Source organism: Dromiciops gliroides, chromosome 4 (assembly GCF_019393635.1).
Source record: "Dromiciops gliroides isolate mDroGli1 chromosome 4, mDroGli1.pri, whole genome shotgun sequence".
In the NCBI taxonomy this organism is placed as follows: Eukaryota; Metazoa; Chordata; class Mammalia; order Microbiotheria; family Microbiotheriidae; genus Dromiciops; species Dromiciops gliroides.
In genome coordinates this window covers 105,217,094-105,235,946 of record NC_057864.1, presented here as the reverse complement: position 1 = coordinate 105,235,946, position 18,853 = coordinate 105,217,094, and the positions used below count along the sequence as shown (strand labels likewise).

Here is an 18,853-nt window from a genome sequence, read left to right as displayed (position 1 = left end):
GATTCGGGAGGACCTGAGTTCAAATCCAGCCTCAGACACTTGACACTAGCTGTGTGACCCTGGGCAAGTCACTTAACCCTCATTGCCCCACCAAAAAAAAAACAAAGTTCCATGTCTTAGCATCTTGATAGCCGTTCTACCTGGCCTCTAACCTGAATTCTTCTATAAGTTGTTTCCTTGTGCTCATTAGTGAAGAAAACCTTTCTACTCAAATCCAAGAATTTGTAGAGGAGAGAGGCCCGCTTGGTTGTCGGGATTCACATCGCCACTTCTGTGTACTCCACTGGCTCAGAGAAGGAGCAATTGAAATTCCAGGCATTAATTTTACATTTCTTGGGGTCCACGTTGACATAATCACCAGCTGCCTTGATGTTCTCATAGTCCTCAGGAGACAGAGTCTTTCGACAACCAGTGGCTGGGAAGACCAGGGTGCTGTAATTAATTTCCTTGAGTGCCTAGGAACACCGGAAAGAAGGCAGAAAACTGGGAGTCCAAACCCAACTCCCATTGTGAATGGGATGGTTAGGTAGACCTTAGCATAAAAGTTCCATCTCTTAGTATATTCGGGGTAGGGGCAATGGAATGATTACACAGAGAAAAAGAAGCCGAAACCCACATTACAGTTATCCCTTCCACATTGTGAGGTTAGGGGTACAGTGCCCTGGAGATCTGGAAAACCCATGTGAAATTTTTGGGCCCTCCCTTCATACCAGAGGTCTGAATTTTTTCTTTTTCTTTTATTGGGTGTGTATAGCACCTTACTGTAAAACTTGCATTGTGTTTGGCCATAGAATCTGGGTCATCAGGGACTTCCACAAAATTCCCCCCAAATCCCATTTAATTGCTTATACCTGTGATATATTGAAACTGGGACAAAGAAAGTTGTGATGTGGAAGGGATAACTGTAATTTATTTAAGTGGTATGTGAGCAGGGGTGGACTGTGAGGGTGGTTCACAGAGTGGACAGAGAGAAGCCCAGGAACTTGTCTCCCTATGATACCAGGATTACAGGCCTGATTGCACCCCAGAGAGCAGGACAGTGGTCTCTTCATTAGCATATTCATTTTGGGAGTCAACTCAGACCTCCCTTTGCCTCCTGTCTCTTTCTGTTCAAACCTAGAGGTGGAAATCAGACCACCCACATCCAACAGGATCTTTTCTTTTCTGTCCCCTGCTCCTACCTCCTTGGCCATTTCATCCTGAGATAGCTATTTCCCATGCCAGCTCCTCTCAGACTGAACCACTCTGCCCACCCTACGGGGTGGGGGGACTTGCTCCTCCCATAGATACTTTGGCTCCTGGAAGAGCCTCTTACCTTGCTGGTGGAAGCTGGAGGATAGCTTTCTGAACTGTCAGAGCTGTCTGAGGATGAATCACTGTCACTGCCATTAGCATCTAGGTGAGAGAAGACTGTCATAGGATTAAAGCATGACGGACTTGGGTCGTTCTTCCAGGAGAAACAGTCACTCAACATACATTGGTTAAACACTTCCTATATCCTAAGTACTGGTGATACAATGGAAGGCAAAGCCTTGATCGACATGGGAGGGAATGGAGGGTGGTGATTTGGAAAAGATGACAGTGAAGGGCAGAGGGTGAATTAGAGAAAGAGACAGAGAGGCAGGGAGACGGAGAGAGCAAGAAGGGGAATGACAACAGAGAAAGAGACGAGAACAGAGGGAGGGAGCAGGGAGAGAGGACGGCAGATCAAGTGGCACGTTGGATTCAGAACTGGGATCCCATTTGGGACAAGAGGCTTTCTAGTCCAACCCTCTCCATTAAGAAAGGAGGAAACTGAGGCACAGAGGGGAAGTGATCTGGCCAAGGTCACACAAGAAGCAGTAGAAACACGGATTCAAACTTCAGTTCTCAGGCTCTGGTCACAGACATCTACTTCTACCTAAAGAAAACCAAGTTCTAGTTCCAGTTATACTACCTGGTCAAATGGCTGATTGAGCCCTATAGGCATAAAAATAATCTTTTTGGTTTTTTGCGGGGTAATGAGGGTTAAGTGACTTGCCCAGGGTCACACAGCTAGTAATTGTTAAGTGTCTGAGGTTACATTTGAACTCAGGTCCTCCTGAATCCAGGGCTGGTGCTTTATCCACTGCGCCACCTAGCTGCCCCCCCCAATAATCTTAATAATAATTATAGTTCACATTATAGGCTCTTCAAGTTTTTTGTTTGTTTGTTTTTGTTTTTGTTCTGGTGGAAACAATCAAGGTTAAATGACTTGCCCAGGGTCATACAACTAATAAATGTCAAAATTTGAACTCAGAACTTCCTAACTGCAGAACGAATATTCTATGCATTATGGCTATAAACCTACCTGCCCCTCTTTAAGGTTTACAAATAGGGGAATGGTGGTAAATATGTAACAACTGACTCTGGGGGAAAATGTACCCACTGCATAATTTTAAATTTAATCTGATTATTAACATTTTCTCTCTTAAATCTAGATAGTCAACAAATAATAAATTAAGCCCCGATTTCCTAATGTGTTTTCTGAGATGTAAAGGCTCATGCTGAAAATTTAACAATCAGCTCCAGTTTGCTACAGCACCCCGCTCCCACCCCCCATGCAGAGGACTTTATTGGCAAAACTGAGAAGTTGGAGGGCAACTATGACTATCCCTATTTCCGGAATGCAGTGTAAAGGGCATTAAACCAGGAAGATGATTGAAAGGAGGCAGCCTGGTTTGATAGAAAGAGCATTGGATTAGGACATACAAGATGTAGGGTTGAGTTTGAACACACGCTGACTCACTCTGTGACCTTGGGTAAATCACCTCCAGCCCATCAGTTCATTATCTCAGTCCCTCATATCTCCACTTCACAAGGTTATGTAAGGAAATTATTCTGTAAGTCTTTAAGAGATATTGAAACATGAATTAGTACTATTTTGTTCTGTTCCTGGAGGTTAGTGAAAAACATTTAGACGTACTTGGCTTTGAAAAGCTGGTGGAGACAACACATAAAGAGCTCTGGCTCCAGAGACTGAGGGCTTGACTTCAACCAGTCAACAAGCATTTGATAAGTGCCTACTGTGTACTACGGTCTAAGGATTCAAAGAAAGGCAAAAAACAGTTCCTGCTCTCAAGGAGCTCAGAGACCAAGGGGAGATAACATGCCAACTGCTATGTATGAACAAGATATATACAGGGTAAGGGGGAGATAATATTAGAGGGAATACAGTAAGATTAGGGAAGGAAAGGCTTGTTGTAGAAGGTAAGACTTTAGGTAATGCCTGAAGGAAACTGAGAGGCTTGGAGAGATGGGGGGAGGGAGGGAAAAGAGAGAGAGAGAGAGAGAGAGAGAGAGAGAGAGAGAGAGAGAGAGAGAATCTATCTATCTATCTATCTATCTATCTATCTATCTATCTATCTATCTATCTATCTATCTATCTTCTATGATTACTATCCTGCTATCCTGGTTGATATTGGGCAAGTCACTAAACTTCCCCTGGACCTCAGTTTCTTCGTCTGTAAAATGAGGCAGTTGGACTCAATGGCCTCTGAGTTCCCTGACTAAAAGGTACCTCAGAGGAATCCTCTTTTCTCATCTGTCCCAAGACCATTCTTTCCCTTACCTACTCAAAGCAAAGCCTCATGCACCAGCAAATAGATATGAGTCAGCTCCAAATAATTTTTTCCTTTTTTTTTGTTGGCATGGGGCAATGAGTGTTAAGTGATTTGCCCAGGATCACATAGCTAGTAAGTGTCAAGTGTCTGAGACCGGATTTGAACTCAGGTCCTCTTGAATCCAGGGCCAGTCCTTTATCCACTGTGCCACCTAGCTGTCCCCAGCTCCAAATAATTTTGATGACCATATTTCTCTTACAGGAAAACTGAAAAGATAGCACCATAAGTGTCCAGCAGATTCATCAGCCCCTAGGGAGTTGAAAAGTGAGTGACTGTTTAGAGAGTGAACCAGAGGGTGGGTCATTCATTTGTAGAGGCAAGAGCTCCTTTCGTTATGTGGATGGTTCCTGAATTTTCCTGTCATGCCACCAGATTTGCCAGCCCTAGAGCAATAAAAATAGAAGATAGCATCCTGGCCAAATGGAAAGCACTAGGGAGCTGAAACTACTGAAGAATCACAAAATTTTTGAGTTGAATTTCATCACATTTAATTCTGCCTCATGTTCTAGCCTCTCAAGATATTTTTTAGATCCTGACTCTTGTCACCCAGAGTGGGAGCTATCCATCTCAGTTTTGTGTCATCTACAAATTGATGAGGCCACCATCTATCCCTTTATCTATGCTCTTTGATCAAGAATGTGAAAGAGCTTTCCTAGAACAGTTCCCTAGAATACTCCATTGGAGATAACTCTTGCCAAGTTACCACTGAACTAAGGACTCTTATGTGAATCCAACCAATCAGGCAGTTCTGAACCCATCTAATTGCTTTATCTTCTAGCCCACATCTTTCTGTCTTTTCCATAAAAATAGTGCAAGAATCTTTATCAAATGCTTCACTGAAGAGATAGGCAAACAATATCTATAGTATTTCACTGTAGTAACTGTCAAAAAGGAAACTAAGATTAGTCTGCAAGACCAGTTCTTCAACAATTCTTCAAAGGAAATCTTTTCTAAATAGTCAATCACCATTTCTTTGATAATCTTCTAGAATTTGTCCAGGGATCAAAATCAAGCTCAATGATCTATAATTTTCAAACTCTCTTCTCTTACCTTTTTTGGAAATCTAGAACATTTGCTTGTCTTCAATCCTGTGGTGCCTCTTCTATTCTCCATGATGTTAAGCAACTAAAAAGTAGGGACAGAGGAGACCCAGGTCCTTTCCCCAGCTTTATTACTAACTTTCTGTGTGAGCCTGGACAAGTCTTTTCCCCTCTCTGGACCTCAGTTTCCTCCCTTGAAAATGAAAGGAGCTGGATCAACTGATCTTTAAGGTCTCTTCCAGCTCTTATGTGCTGAGATTTTATGATAGGCACATTATTTCATTTGCTTAATTGATTAGCAACATAAACATTAATAATCTTTTATTAAGACACTCACATACACAATCATATACAAGTTTAGTAGGTACATGAGAGTCAAAGAGATCTGTATTCTAGACCCAGTTCTACCAGCTGTGACCTGGAGTTGCTAACTTTTAATCTCTCTGGGCTTCTCTGTGGTAAAGTGAGAAGGACCTCTGTCTCTTCTCTTCCTTCCCTCCTTGGACAATATGACAGAAAAGGAAAAGGATAAATGTTGTAGGGAATATGGGAAAACTGGGATATTAATGCACTGATGGTGGAGTTGTGAACTGATCCAACCATTCTGGAAAGCAATTTGGAACCATGCCCAAAGGGCTATAAAATTGTGCCTGTGCTTTGATCCAACAATACCAATGCTAAATCTGTATTCCAAAAAGATTTTGTTTTAATTTTTATTTATTAATTTATTTATTGGATAATGAACATTTTTATTTAAAGTTCTGAGTTCCAAATTCTATCCCTCCTTCCCTCCCTTCCCCTCAGGTAGTAAGCAATCAGATATAGGTTATACATGTGCAATTATGTAAAACATTACCACATTAGTCATTTTGTATAGGAAAACCTGAATAAAAAATGAAAGAAAGTGAAAAATATCATGCTTCAATCTGTGTTCAATCAATATCAGTTCTTTGTTTGGAAGTGGATAGTATGCTTCATCATTAGTCCTTTGGGACAAATAGGTCTTTTTTTCTAAAGAGATTTTTTTTTAAAAAAAAGGAAAGGGACCTATATACACAAAAATATTTATAGCAGCTCTTTTTGTGGTGGTAAAGAATTAGAAATTGAGGGGATACCCATCAACTGGAAAAGAGCTAAACAAATTGTGGTATATGACTGTGATGGAATACCATTGTGCTATAAGAAATGACAAGCAGGATGCTCTCAGAAAAACCTAAAAAGACTTACATGAACTGATCAAAGTGAAGTGAGTAGGACCAGAACATTTTACACTCTAACAGCAATATAATATGATGATCAACTGTGAATGACAGCTATTTTCAGCAATACAATGGTACAAAATAATTCTGAAGGATTTATGATGAAAAATGCTATCCATTTCCAGAGAAAGAATTGATGGGGTCTGAATGAAGATTAAAGCATACTTTTAACATTTTTCTTTGTTTTTCTTGGTTTGGGTTTTTTTTCTGTGTTTTTTTCACAACATGACTAATAAGAAAATGTTTTGCATGACTGAACATGTATAATATATATCAAGTTGCTCACCTTCTCAATGAAGGGGAAGGGAAGGAAGGAGAAATAAAATTTGGAACTCAAAATTTTTTTAAAAACAGAATGTTAAAATTATTTTTACATGTAATTGGGGAAAAATAAAATGTTTTTTAAAAGAATAAGAGACAGACTTTTTAGTAGGCAGCAGGGAAAGAAGCAGTAGATAGAGACAAATTGAAGATTAGGGTAGGGAGGACAATAGTGGGAGGCTGTTGGAAAAGATAGAAGGGGGTTCAAGGGGGTATATGCAGAATGGTTGGTCTTGGCAAGGAAAAGGGGCACCTCTTCATCAGAGATTGAAGTAAAGGAGCAGATAGTGGGGAATGAGGATGACAAGGGGATTTGAGATAAAAAAGGGCGAAGAGGGATTTGGAGGCAAATGACCTCATTTTTTCCCGTGTAATATGAAGTGAGGCCTTTAGCTGGGGCAGGGGGTGGGAGTGGAGTAGAGAGGTGGGGGGTTGGTGGTTTGGGAGGCTTAAGGAGAGGAGACATTTGAGACAGCTATTGCAATGAGTGGAAAAGAGAACTGATTAGGGTGTAGCAGAAGCATTGCCTTGCTATAGTGAAAGCCCAGTTGAGATCTGATAACATAAATTTGTCATGAACCCAGTCAACATGGTTTTGTGACTTCCTCCAGCTCTATTTAGCAGCCTATGAGTAGGAAAGAAGGAAGTGGAAAGTGAGGGTGATCAACTAGTCTAGTGAGCTAGAAGGGGAACAATTCCTTTGCAAGCCCCCTATCTACCTTTCCCACCCTGTAACCCAGTTCTTTCCTTTTTGCGGGGAGCCTCAACTTCAGGATAGTACTATAAGTAAAGAGAGGGGAAGAAAGTTGTTTTAATTGTTTGTGAGCTTGGATTGGAGTCCTTTGTGTTATATACTTTCTTTGGAATAAGATAAAGTATATACTAGGAAGGAAGAAAGGAAAGAAAGAAAGAAAGAAAGAAAGAAAGAAAGAAAGAAAGAAAGAAAGAAAGAAAGAAAGAAAGAAAGAAAGAAAGAAAGAAAGAAAGAAGGGAAGGAAGGAAGGAAGGAAGGAAGGAAGGAAGGAAGGAAGGAAGGAAGGAAGGAAGGAAGGAAGACACTGGTATACTACTGTAAGACATAAGGCTAGATGCCATAAATTAAATCAAGGTCGGGCTCAGCTTCTTGAGAAAAGGGGGAGGGACTGATGGGGGTGCAGGTAAACAAAGGGGATACCCCTTCCAAGGCATCCAGAGGGAACACTAGCACTTCTAATGACCCCAAAGCAAGGTAGGCTTACTCACCCCTATAAGACAGGGCAGGACCTGGAACATTCCTCTTAGACCCTGTCTTTTCCAAAGCAGGTGTATCATTATTGCCTTCTGGCTTCTTTGGCGCCTGTACCTGGGCACTTATAGCTTTCACCATTTGACCACAGTGGTTGGCTAGAGAGACAATGTTTGGTGATTAATATCTGACCTTAGACTTTTCTTGTTTCTATCCAAGTGTATTTTACCCAACTGCTTTCTTTAGAGTACTAGAAAACTAGTTATTTAGAGGTGGGATGGGTTCTCAAGAAGTCATATCATCTCATCCCCTACCTTCAAACAAACAGATACCTAAAGGAGTTAAAACAGATTTATTTGGGGGTGGCTAGGTGGTGCAGTGGATAAAGCACCGGCCCTGGATTCAGGAGTACCTGAGTTCAAATCCGGCTTCAGACACTTGACACTTACTAGCTGTGTGACCCTGGGCAAGTCACTTAACCCCCATTGCCCCGCAAAAAACCCCCCCAAAACAGATTTATTCTATTGGTGTTTCTACAATTTCCCTTAGGAGCCCATTAGGTGCCTGTATTCCTTTGTGGTTGACATACACTCTCTTGTTCAGTTCAAGTCCATTTCTTAGCAACTGGCTAAACAATGACAACTCCTTCATTTTTTCCTCACAGGTGCTATTTTTGTTGGGAGTTCATTTATGGTTTTAAAATTTTCTTTTTCGGGAATTGGATTTTTTTGAGTTTCTATATCTTATTCTGTTTATCTGGGTATTTTATACTTTTGTAAGTATTCATATATTTCTTCTAAGTTTTGAAATTTTTTAGCATATGGTTGGGTAAAATAATTTCTAACAGTCTCCTTTATTTCATCTTTATAATTTTTATTTGCCTAGTTTGGTTTTCCTTTCTTTTTTTTTGTTGTCGTTCAGTCATGTTCAACTCTTTGTGATATTGACAAAGATACTGGAAAGGTTTACCATTTCATTCTCCAATGTGTCCCCATTTTTATAGTTGAGGAACTGAGGCAAACAGGGGTTAAGTGACTTGCCCAGAATCACAAAGCTAATAAGTGTCTGAACCTGGGTTTGAACTCATATCCTCCTGACTCCAGCTCTAGTCCTCTCTATTCACTGTACCACCTAGCTGTCCTTAACTATTAGGAAGAGCTGTAACTGTACAGGGCAAACAGGGCTTTGTCCCAGGTCATATCCTCCCGAGTAGGGTGTCCTTCCATGATCTCCTCTTACTATAACCCCCATTGCTGAACCTTAATATCTCCCAGAGATGTGAGGTACAACTGCCACTATGATACTCTTTGGAAGATGAGTTATGAACTATATCTCTGTTGGGGCTGGCTTCTGTGCTGACCCCATCCCTCATACATAGAAACAGGTGAAATTGTGTCAGGGCCCTGCAATGGAGCAAGGTCTTTCTTCTGAGGGCCCCTTTGGAGAGTATGTTTGGTGCCAAGAGTGTTTGGTGCCAAGACCTTGGCACTCTAGGGGACTCTGCAAGTTGGGATTGCTGGATACCAAATAGTTAAGTTCCGTCCTGGGCACAGAGACACCTGGGTTGTTTTTGTTGAAAATTGCCTATTTGTGGAATTGTGAACTGATCCAACCATTCTGGAGATCAATTTGGAACTATGCCCAAAGGGTTATAGGGCTGTGCATACCCTTTGACCCAGTAACACCACTACTAGGTCTGTATCCCAAAGAGATCATAAAAAGTGGGAAAGGACTCACATGTACAAAAATATTTATAGCAGCTTTCCTTGTGTTGGCAAAGAATTGGAAATTGAGGGGATGCCCATCAACTGGGGAATGGCTGAACAAGTTGTGGTATATGAATGTAATGGAATACTATTGTGCTATAAGAAATGATGAGCAGGCAGATTTCAGAAAAACCTGGAAAAACTTAAGTGGACTGATGCTGAGTGAAGTGAGTAGAACCAGGAGAACACTGTGCACAGTAACAGCAACATTGTGTGATGATCAGCTGTGATAGACTTGGCTCTTCTCAGCAATACAATGATCCAAGACAGTTCCAAAGGACTCATGATGGAAAATATTCTCCACATCCAGAAAAAAGAATTGTGGAATCTGAATGCAGATGGAACCATACTGTTTCTACTTTTTTTCTTTTCTGAGGTTTTTTCCCTTTGTTCTGATTCTTCTTTTACATTTTATGACTAATGTGGAAATATGTTTAATGTAATCGTACATATATAACCTATATCAGATTACTTTCTGCCTTGGGGACAGGGAAAGAAAGGAGGAAGGGAGAAAAATTTGGAACTCAAAATCTTATAAAAACAAATATTGAAAACTATCTTTACATGTAACTGGAAAAAATAAAATACTATAAAGATTGGGGAAAAAAAGAAAACAGAAAGAAAATTACCTATTTGCCTTCGGAGTAAAATGTATAGGACTAAGAGGAGGGCAGCCTGGAGGAGGAAGGCAGTCACTTCAATCAGTATGATGTGCCAGAGTTCAACATTCATGGAGCTGGAAACAAAAGCAGGTTGAGGGGCAGGGGGAAGAGGATCAGAATTAGAACCTTTAAGGGTAACTGAATGCCGTGGCTGCTGCATCAATTCCCCCGGACCCTGACTGCTTGCCAATCTGCTGAGCTACTTAATGAGATATGGAAGTGTCAGGATTTAATTCACTTTTGTGACCCTGCACAGGTCATCTAAAAACCTCTGTGAAGCTGTTTCCCCTTCATAAATGGCAGAGACTAGGAGGAAGGAGGATTAAGTGGAGAGAGGCTGGGGAACGGTTTCCGGTTGGCCCAGAACCCATTCCCAATCAAGCTGGAGCCAGAAACCAGACCCAGCTATGTGGGAGTGGGGAGAGGGGTTCAGGGGGGTTATGATTCCCAGCACTAGCCTCAGTATGGGCTCCATAGCCGTCCTCACTGGTGCTCAGGCTTCTCTGGGGACAGAATGAGCAGGTAGGAAGACTGTCAGCTGCTGCCAGGGTCCTCTCTCTGGATGATCTGCAGGAGGCAAAGCATCACAGTTAGGACTCTTGGTTTGGAATATGGCTAACATAGAAATAGGTTTTATATGATGTCTTACTTAGAATGAATGCCATATTTCTTTCCTTTTCAATGGATGGGGAAGGGAGTGGAGGGAGAGAGAGAATTTGGAACTAAAATAATTTTTAAAAAACCTTAAATTTAAAAGAATGAACGTTACAAAGAACAAGCATGTTGCACACATGAGAGAGAGAGAGGCAAGAAGATACCCCAACTCCACCCCTTTACAGTGACTGTAGGTCTACAAGTGTACATTACACATATTTTCAGACTTTTTAATGTATGTACATGTATATATATATTTTTGATGTATGTACGTATAATCAGTTATGATTATTTTTCCCTCTTTTTGGCTTTAAAATACTATTTGTTTATGGAATTACTCTCTTGGAGGGGAATAGAGAAAGATACTGAGGAAAATTGTGGTGAAATAGAAAACAAAAGATCAATAAAGATGTATTAAATTATTTTAAAAGAAGATAAAAATTAATTCTATTTAAAAAAATAGTGATAGGTACTGAACTTCAATTTCTGACAGCAAATGTTAATGTGTTAATAAGCACATAAAATGACAATGCATCCCCAAATTAATTTATATACTAAATTTAATGCTAATCAAATCACCAAGGCAAGGATTGTTACTTTTTTTTCTCATGGAATTGGATCAAATCATAAAGAAATTTATATGGAAAAACAAATTGGCAAGAATATCAAGGGATGCCCTGAAAAAAAAGCTAATGAGGATTTGAGATACCAGATACGTAAGAAAGATTGGTGTTTGGTTATCCTATAGTCAATAAAAATTGATGAAAGAATTCATTTAAAAAAAATTTTTTTTTTGGTAAGGCAATTGGGGTTAAGTGACTTGCCCAGGGTCACACAGCTAGTAAGTGTTAAGTGTCTGAGGCCGGATTTGAACTCAGGTACTCCTGAATCCAGGGCCCGTGCTTTATCCACTGAGCCACCTAGCTGCCCCAAGAATTCATTTTTTAATAAAGATACTGGGAAAGTCAGTTAGCAATTTGACCGGAAACTGATTTAGACACACTACTTAAACCACATACCTCAGTCAGCAAGCTTTTACCAAGCACTTATTTAGGGTAGGCAATGGGCTATATACTGGGAATACAAAGAAAGGCAAAAATGAAACAGTCAATTTCTGCCAGAGGACTGACTCAAAAATGTACCATAAATAAAACGGAAGAAAATGGATTAAGGAATTTACCTCGGTTATAGAGGGGAGAGGACTTTTTCTATTAAATAGAAAGAAGAAATTATTAAAAACAAGACATATGTTCTTGGCTACATTAAAATAAATTCTGTCCTCCGAAAAAGCAATGTAATCAAGAGAAAAACAGATTGAGAAAGTATGCAGGATAAACTTTACATGCTCTCACTCCTGATCTCAGGTTTTTGGCACTTGACCCTTCTGACTCTTCAAGCACTTACTATCCCACAGCAAAGCTGTTACTACTAGAAATCACTGACTTGGATTTAAGTTTCTCTTCCTTGGACTTTGTATGTTTCTCGATGTTCACAGGATCCTAAATCTAGAATAAGAAGGGTCATTAGAAGCCATCTAGTCCCACCACATTAGCTTACGTAGATCTTAAGAGGATAAAAGGCCTGGAAGTCACAAACCATCCCAAAGATCAAATGAGCATTATTTACAAATGGTATCAGGTATTAATTAAAATTCACATGCTGGGTAATATGTGCTAAATCAGGGGAAACCACCTAGACATTGCTTGCCAAGGCTTCTGGTCCAGTGATATGTAAACTCCAGACAAAATCCAGACCTCTCCAGCTCTAGACCAACAGAACTGCACTAAGATGCTAATAACTTTGGGATGATTTGGATATGTTAATGAACTAACCCCCAAGTGGCACAAATAGGAGCTGATCTATTTCCCCAATAAACCCTTTAAAAATGAGAAAAGTTCCAGCCCCTGAGCCCTCTATCTCCATTGGATCCATGCTGCCTAGTGCTCGCAACACTAATCCATGGTTTCATAAATGATACTTTCTGTCTCCTCACCTCCCTACCCTCTTCCTCACATTGACTGCCTTCCTTCACCATATAATTCCCTGTCTCCACACTGTCTGCCTCTGTGTCTCTCTCCCCACTTTTTGCTGCTTGTCTCTATGCCTTATTAAAGTGTGATTGCCACCCCATTTCCTGTGGCCGATCAAGTTCCCAACGACCTGGGTGTACCTGTCCCCATTTCATAATTTCACAAATTAATGATTAACTCCGTCTCCTGCAAGGGGAAGGATTTGAGCTGAGTCTTGAAGGAAGGGAACGTAAGAAGCAGAGGTCAGAGGACCTAGGCTGGATAAAATGGGCATGATAATAATACCTCATGGGGTAAAAAAAAACAATTTTAAAATACATTTACAGTCCCCTGAGGTCTAAGAACCCCAGATTAATAACCCTTGTTATCAGTGCTAATAATTCTGAGAGAGAGCCTGGTCTTCCCTGGAGACCCTCCCTGGCTGCAAGCTAGACTACTCCCCCATCTACTGCCCTGCTGCCTCTCTTGGATAGTCTAGAAATGCCATGAACCTCTCTGCAGACCCACCACACTGGGGCCACATGAGATACCCAGACTTAGTAGGACTCAAAATTGGAACTGGGAACTGGGGAACAGGGCAAAGACAGCTTACATTGACTTCCTCCCACCCCACACAGAGTAGACTGAGCTCTATTCTTCAGTGGTTCTTGTCCTCCCCTGCCCTCCTATTCTGTTGGGTTCTCCGTAACTTTAATACATCCCTCTGTGTTCACATTCTTTCCATCTTGAAGAACTCACTGAAACCTATGGTCCTCCCAAACATGCCAATATCTCTTGGCATTCTCTCCGAGGTTGGCTATTCCTCCTTTCCCAAACCTAAAGACACAGGGCTAGACTGGCTTAGGCCTTGCTGCTGTGGCTCCCTCTGCTATCTAGCGATCCCCTCACATCTTCTAAACTTCACTTCATCCTATGCCCCTTGTTTTTTTTTTAATAGAATTTTATTTTCCAAAATATATGTAAAAACAAAATTTTGACATCAATTTTTAAAAAACTTTGTGTTTCAATTTCTCTTCCCCCCTCCATTCCCACTCCCCACCCACAAGAACTCAAGCAATTTGTTGTAGCTGTCAACTACAGACCTCTCCCTCTTCCCGAATAAGGCATCTGGTTCACAGTCCTCCCCCTTCAAACACCCCAGCCTCCCTGTTCCTCATAAGTCCCATGACTTGTGTCTCCTATATGCAGTGTACCTTAGACCACCCCACTGCCCTCAGCTGAACTTGCTCTGTTGTCATTTCCAGGTAACCTCCAGCAATTATTACAAATGTGCTCGAGTATTGGTGATTCTGAGCTTCTCCTAGCAACCTAATCTAAGGGAGGATACAACACCAGCATCCATTTTAGGTTACTTCAAAGTGAAGCATTTCCAGGATTAGTGCCAGCTGGATGCTTGCTTGCTCAGGCACACACACACACACACACACACACACACACACACACACACACACACACACCAATCAAGATGGGTGACACACCATGGGGAGATATGTACATAAGCTGATGACCAATTCACTTTAAGAGAGATGCTTCAAACATTTTGGTTTCAGGATTTCTTTACACTCTTAAAAATTATTAAGGATCCTCAAAAAGCTTTCAATTATGTTAGTTATATACAGGGCCATGCTGATAAATGCTAACTTCTCCTTTTCTCCCCTCCCCTCCCCTCCTCTCCTCTGCTCTCTTTTCTCCACTCATTAACTTCTTTCCTTCCTTGTCCTAGCCTGTCCTCTCCTTTCCTTTTCTCTTTCCTATTCCCCATTCTTCCTGTCTGGAACTCTGATGGGCACATTCTCGATCTTGATCCACTCCTTTCTCCTTTCAATTATATCACAAGTCCAATAGTTTCACTGATGAAGCAAGGGTCAAGGGTTCAGAGAAAGCCGAGAGGGACCGAGACTAGGCAGGAAGTGACTGTATGGAGCTGTCCATCTCTTTTCTCCTAGAGAAAGGTCAGGCTTGTAGATAAATGACAAAAAAAATCCAATCTCTTGAGCAGTAGCAGAATGACATCCCAGAGAGACTGCTGTGTCTGCAATCATATGTGCCCTGAATAAAAATAGAAGAGATTCACTGAACTTGAAACAAAATATAGAAAAGCTAAGGATTCAGGATGGAGAAAGGAGGGACAGTCATTAATTCTGTAGAAAAAACAGGTATCTCAAAACAGGTGGTGCTTTCATTAAAGGCAGGCTATTGAGGATCCTCAAAGAGCTTTCAATCATGGTAGTTGTGTACAGGACCATGCTAGTAAATGCTTACTTCTCCCTTCCTCTCCTCCAAGATAGACCTTCCAAGATAGGTCTCTTCAAGGGAGTGCAGTTCTTCCTTTTTGTTCCCTCCTCCCCCACTCCCCCAATTATAAGGATCAAACAAGACTCCAATGAAAAGATATGAGAAGAAATTTCCAACCTACCCGTTCCTGGAGATGGAAGGGAAGTCCACAGGTTCCAAACATTGCACATGTTTTCAGCCTTTAAATTTTTAAAAGTATTTTATTTTCCATCTATTATGTGTAAAAACAATTTCTAACATTTGGGTTTTTTAAAAAAAATTTGAGTTCCAAATTCTCTCCCCACTGACTCCCCTCCTCTTCTCATTAAGAAGGCAAACAATCTGATATAGGTTATACATGTGCCGTTACACAAAACATATTCCCATGTTATGAAAGAAAACAAAGACAAAAAACCCCCAAGAAAAATAAAGTAAAGAAAATGTATGCTTCAATCTGCATTCAGACTCCATCAATTTCTTTCTCTGGAGTTGGGTAGCATTTTCATCATTGTCTTAAATCACAGTATTTCTGAAAATGGCTAAATCATTCAAAGTTGATCATCATATATTGCTACCACTATGTAAAATATTCTCCTGGTTCTGTTCATTTCACTTTGCAGAAGTTCATGTAAATCTTTCCATGTTTCTCTGAGAGCATCCTGTTTATCATTTTTATAGCATAATAGTATTCCATTGCAACCATATATCATGATTTATTTAGCCATTCTCCAATTGATGAACATCCTCTCAATTTTCAAGTCTTTGACACCATTAAAAGAGCTGCTATAAATATTTTTCATATGTATAGATCCCTTTCTTCTTTGTTTTTGATCTCTTTGGGATAGAGACCTAGTACTGATATTGCTTGGTCAAAGGATATGCATGGTTTTATAGCCCTTTGGGTTATAGTTCCAAATTGTTCTACAGAATGTTTGAATCCATTTACAACTTCACCAACAGTGCATTAGTGTCTCAATTTCCCCACATACCCTCTAACATTTGTCATTTCCATTTTCTGTCATATTAGCTAATCTGATCAGTATGGGGTGGTAGCTCAGAGTTGTTTTAATTTGTATTTCTGTAATCAAAAGCAATTTACAGCATTTTTTCATATGACTATAAGAATAATTTATCCATTCTACTTCTCCCCTTCCCCTTCTTCCAGTGCATTCTTCTTTCTCACCCCTTCATATTTTTTTAGATAATTATCTCATCATATTCAATTCACACCCATGCCCTATGTTTATGGGTTTTGTTTGTTTGTTTGTTTGTTTTTTTGGGTGAGGCAATTAGGGTCAAGTGACTTGCCCAGGGTCACACAGCTAGTAAGTGTTAAGTGTCTGAGGCTGGATTTGAACTCAGGTACTCCTGACTCCAGGGCCAGTGCTCTATCCACTGCGCCACCTAGTTGCCCCGAGCATGAGATCTCTTCCTGGTCACCATAATAACTTCCAATAGTCAAAATCCTTTTCTGCTATTTCTTTTCCAGCCTATCTCTTGACTTTTACTCTATGCTAAAGTGGAGCTCTGCTTCTGGAGTGGAGAGGTCACTGTCCTAAATTTCAAGTTTTTTTGTGTAACTGTTTTCAGAGATAATTCTGGGAACCTGTAAAGTTTTCAGTTCTTCCAAGGTGATATGATCTAGGGAGAGGTGTGTTTACTATCCTCCTGGCCTGTGCTCTGGTTTGTAAGAGAACAAAAGCACTCTTTTCTGCCTTGGAACTTTGATGAGGGTCCCTGCTCTATGTGGCTACAATCTCTGGTGTGCGCCTCACCCTGGGACTGCCACCCAGGACTGCCACCCACATCCAAGTATGGGTAATGCAACAGAGTCCTGCTCCTGGTACCAGCAAAGGGATCCCTGTAATCTCCTTCTGACCAATTGTCTGACCCTCTCCCTGTCTGTGGGCTGAGAGGCCTGGAAACAGCCACCGCCACTACTGATTCAATTGCCTACAAGGCCTACTGCTGGTTTGTTGGGACACGGCCTTTGCTGGCCTCCACTCTCAGTTAGATGCAACAGATCTTTCCTGTTGACCTTCTAAGTTGTCTTAGGCTGGAAAATTGTTTTACCCCATCCTTTTGTGGGCTGTGCTACTCCAGAATTTATTTGAGGGCATTATTTTATTTTATTTTTTTTTTTTTTAGTGAGGCAATTGGGGTTAAGGGACTTGCCCAGGATCACACAGCTGGTAAATAAACGTTAAGTGTCCGAGGCCGGAGTTGTACTCAGGTCCTCCTGACTCCAGGGCCAGTGCTCTATCCACTGCACCACCTTGCCGCCCCCTTGAGGGCATTATTTAAAGTTGTTTAGAGGGATTCTGGGAAAAGCTCAGTTGAGTCCCTGCCTTTTCTCCTTCATCTTGGCTCTGCCTTTCCACACTTTTTTTAATGTATTAATCAATGTGCTGATTTTTTTCCTCTCTAAAAATATTATTTGCCATATAGGATGGATCTCTGGGGCAGAGGGGATACTTGGAATAAACATAGTGATTAAACAGACAGAAAAATCAATAAAAACTTATTTTTTTTAAAAGACAGGTTAGGCATATATATTTTTTTGGTTTTTTTTTTTTTTTTTTTTGCAGGGCAATGAAGGTTAAGTGACTTGCCCAGGGTCACACAGCTAGTTAAGTGTCAAGTATCTGAGGTCAGATTTGAACTCAGGTCCTCCTGAATCCAAGGCCAGTGCTTTATCCACTGTACCACCTAGGTGCTCCAGGCATACATTTTAAACACATGACTTTCATCTTATTTTGGATATGTTAAAATTTTTGGCTAAAAGACAAATGCTTTGATGGCCTCGGTTCTAGTTTCCCAAGAAGGCAAGGAGTCTGCCTTTGGTCATGGCTACCTTATTTTACACAAAGGATCCATCATTTCTTTCTTTTTTTTTTTTTTTTTTTTGCGGGGCAATGAGGGTTAAGTGACTTGCCCAGGGTCACACAGCTAGTAAGTGTCAAGTGTCTGAGGCCAGATTTGAACTCAGGTACTCCTGAATCCAGGGCCGGTGCTTTATCCACTGCGCCACCTAGCTGCCCCCCCCATCATTTCTTTAACACAGGGAACTGCCAGCATCTACTATGTGCCACTAATGCAGATCACAAACTATCTTTGACAACCAGAACTTCCTGACTCTAAGCCTAGCACACCATTCACTGCTTCAGGGTGCTTTGTAAAAAGTTCACTTAATCACTAATCATCATAACTGATCACATTTCTGTAGCCTCATACTTGGACTACAACAGCCTGCTAATTGGTCTCCCTACTTTGTCTCTCCCCACTCCAGTCTATCCTCCACTCAGCTATCAAATTAATTTTCCTAAATCTCAGGTCTGACTATGTCACCATGTCCCTCCCCCCCACCTCACCCCGCCCCCCCCCCAACCATTTATTCAATATACTCCAGAGGCTCCCAAATACAGACATACCTCAGAGATGCTGCAGATTCTATTCTAGACCACTGTAGTAAATTAAATATCAAAATGGTTTTGTGGGTTCTTTTGGTGAGGCAATGGGGGTTAAGTGACTTGCCCAGGGTCACACAGCTAGTAAGTGTCAAGTGTCTGAGGCTGAATTTGAACTCAGGTCCTCCTGACTCCAGGGCCAGTACTCTATCCACTGTACCACCTAGCTGCCCCATAAATATCAAAATGAAGCAAGTCACACGAAGTTTTTGGTTTCCCAATGTATATAAAAGCCATATTTACGCCATGCTGTAGTTTAATAAGTGATTAAACATACTTTATTCCTTGAAAAATCGACAACCCTCATCTGAGGCTTCAAGTAGTCATAACCTTTTTGCTGGGGGGAGGGGGGTCTTGCCTCAGTATTGATGGCTGCTGACTGATCAGGGTGGTGGTTGCTGAAAGCTAAAGTGGCTGTGGCAATTTCTTAAAATAAGACAACAATGAAGTTTGCCTTATAGATCGACTCTTCCTTTCACCTAAACACTTAGATGCCATTGTAGGATTATTAATC

At 41.0% G+C, this 18,853-nt stretch overlaps 1 protein-coding gene across 1 annotated transcript; it reads right to left on the bottom strand.

Annotated features, from left to right (window-relative positions):
* Window positions 1-257: 257 nt before the first annotated feature.
* Window positions 258-18,587, bottom strand: RHEX (regulator of hemoglobinization and erythroid cell expansion). The gene is made up of 5 exons (XM_044003152.1): window positions 18,583-18,587; window positions 9,882-9,988; window positions 7,504-7,644; window positions 1,316-1,395; window positions 258-455 (listed from the first exon to the last, which is right to left on the bottom strand). Exons 1-5 carry the CDS (start codon window positions 18,585-18,587, stop codon window positions 258-260), a joined length of 531 nt encoding a protein of 176 aa, XP_043859087.1.
* Window positions 18,588-18,853: the final 266 nt, after the last annotated feature.

Excerpts from the sequence above, each read along its gene's own strand:
- RHEX (XM_044003152.1), bottom strand. Across the intron at positions 7,645-9,881 it reads TTTACTCCGAAGGCAAATAG|CCAACCACTGTGGTCAAATG; the intron begins GTAATTTTCTTT and ends TTGTCTCTCTAG. Across the intron at positions 1,396-7,503 it reads TCCTGCCCTGTCTTATAGGG|ATGCTAATGGCAGTGACAGT; the intron begins GTGAGTAAGCCT and ends TCTCTCACCTAG.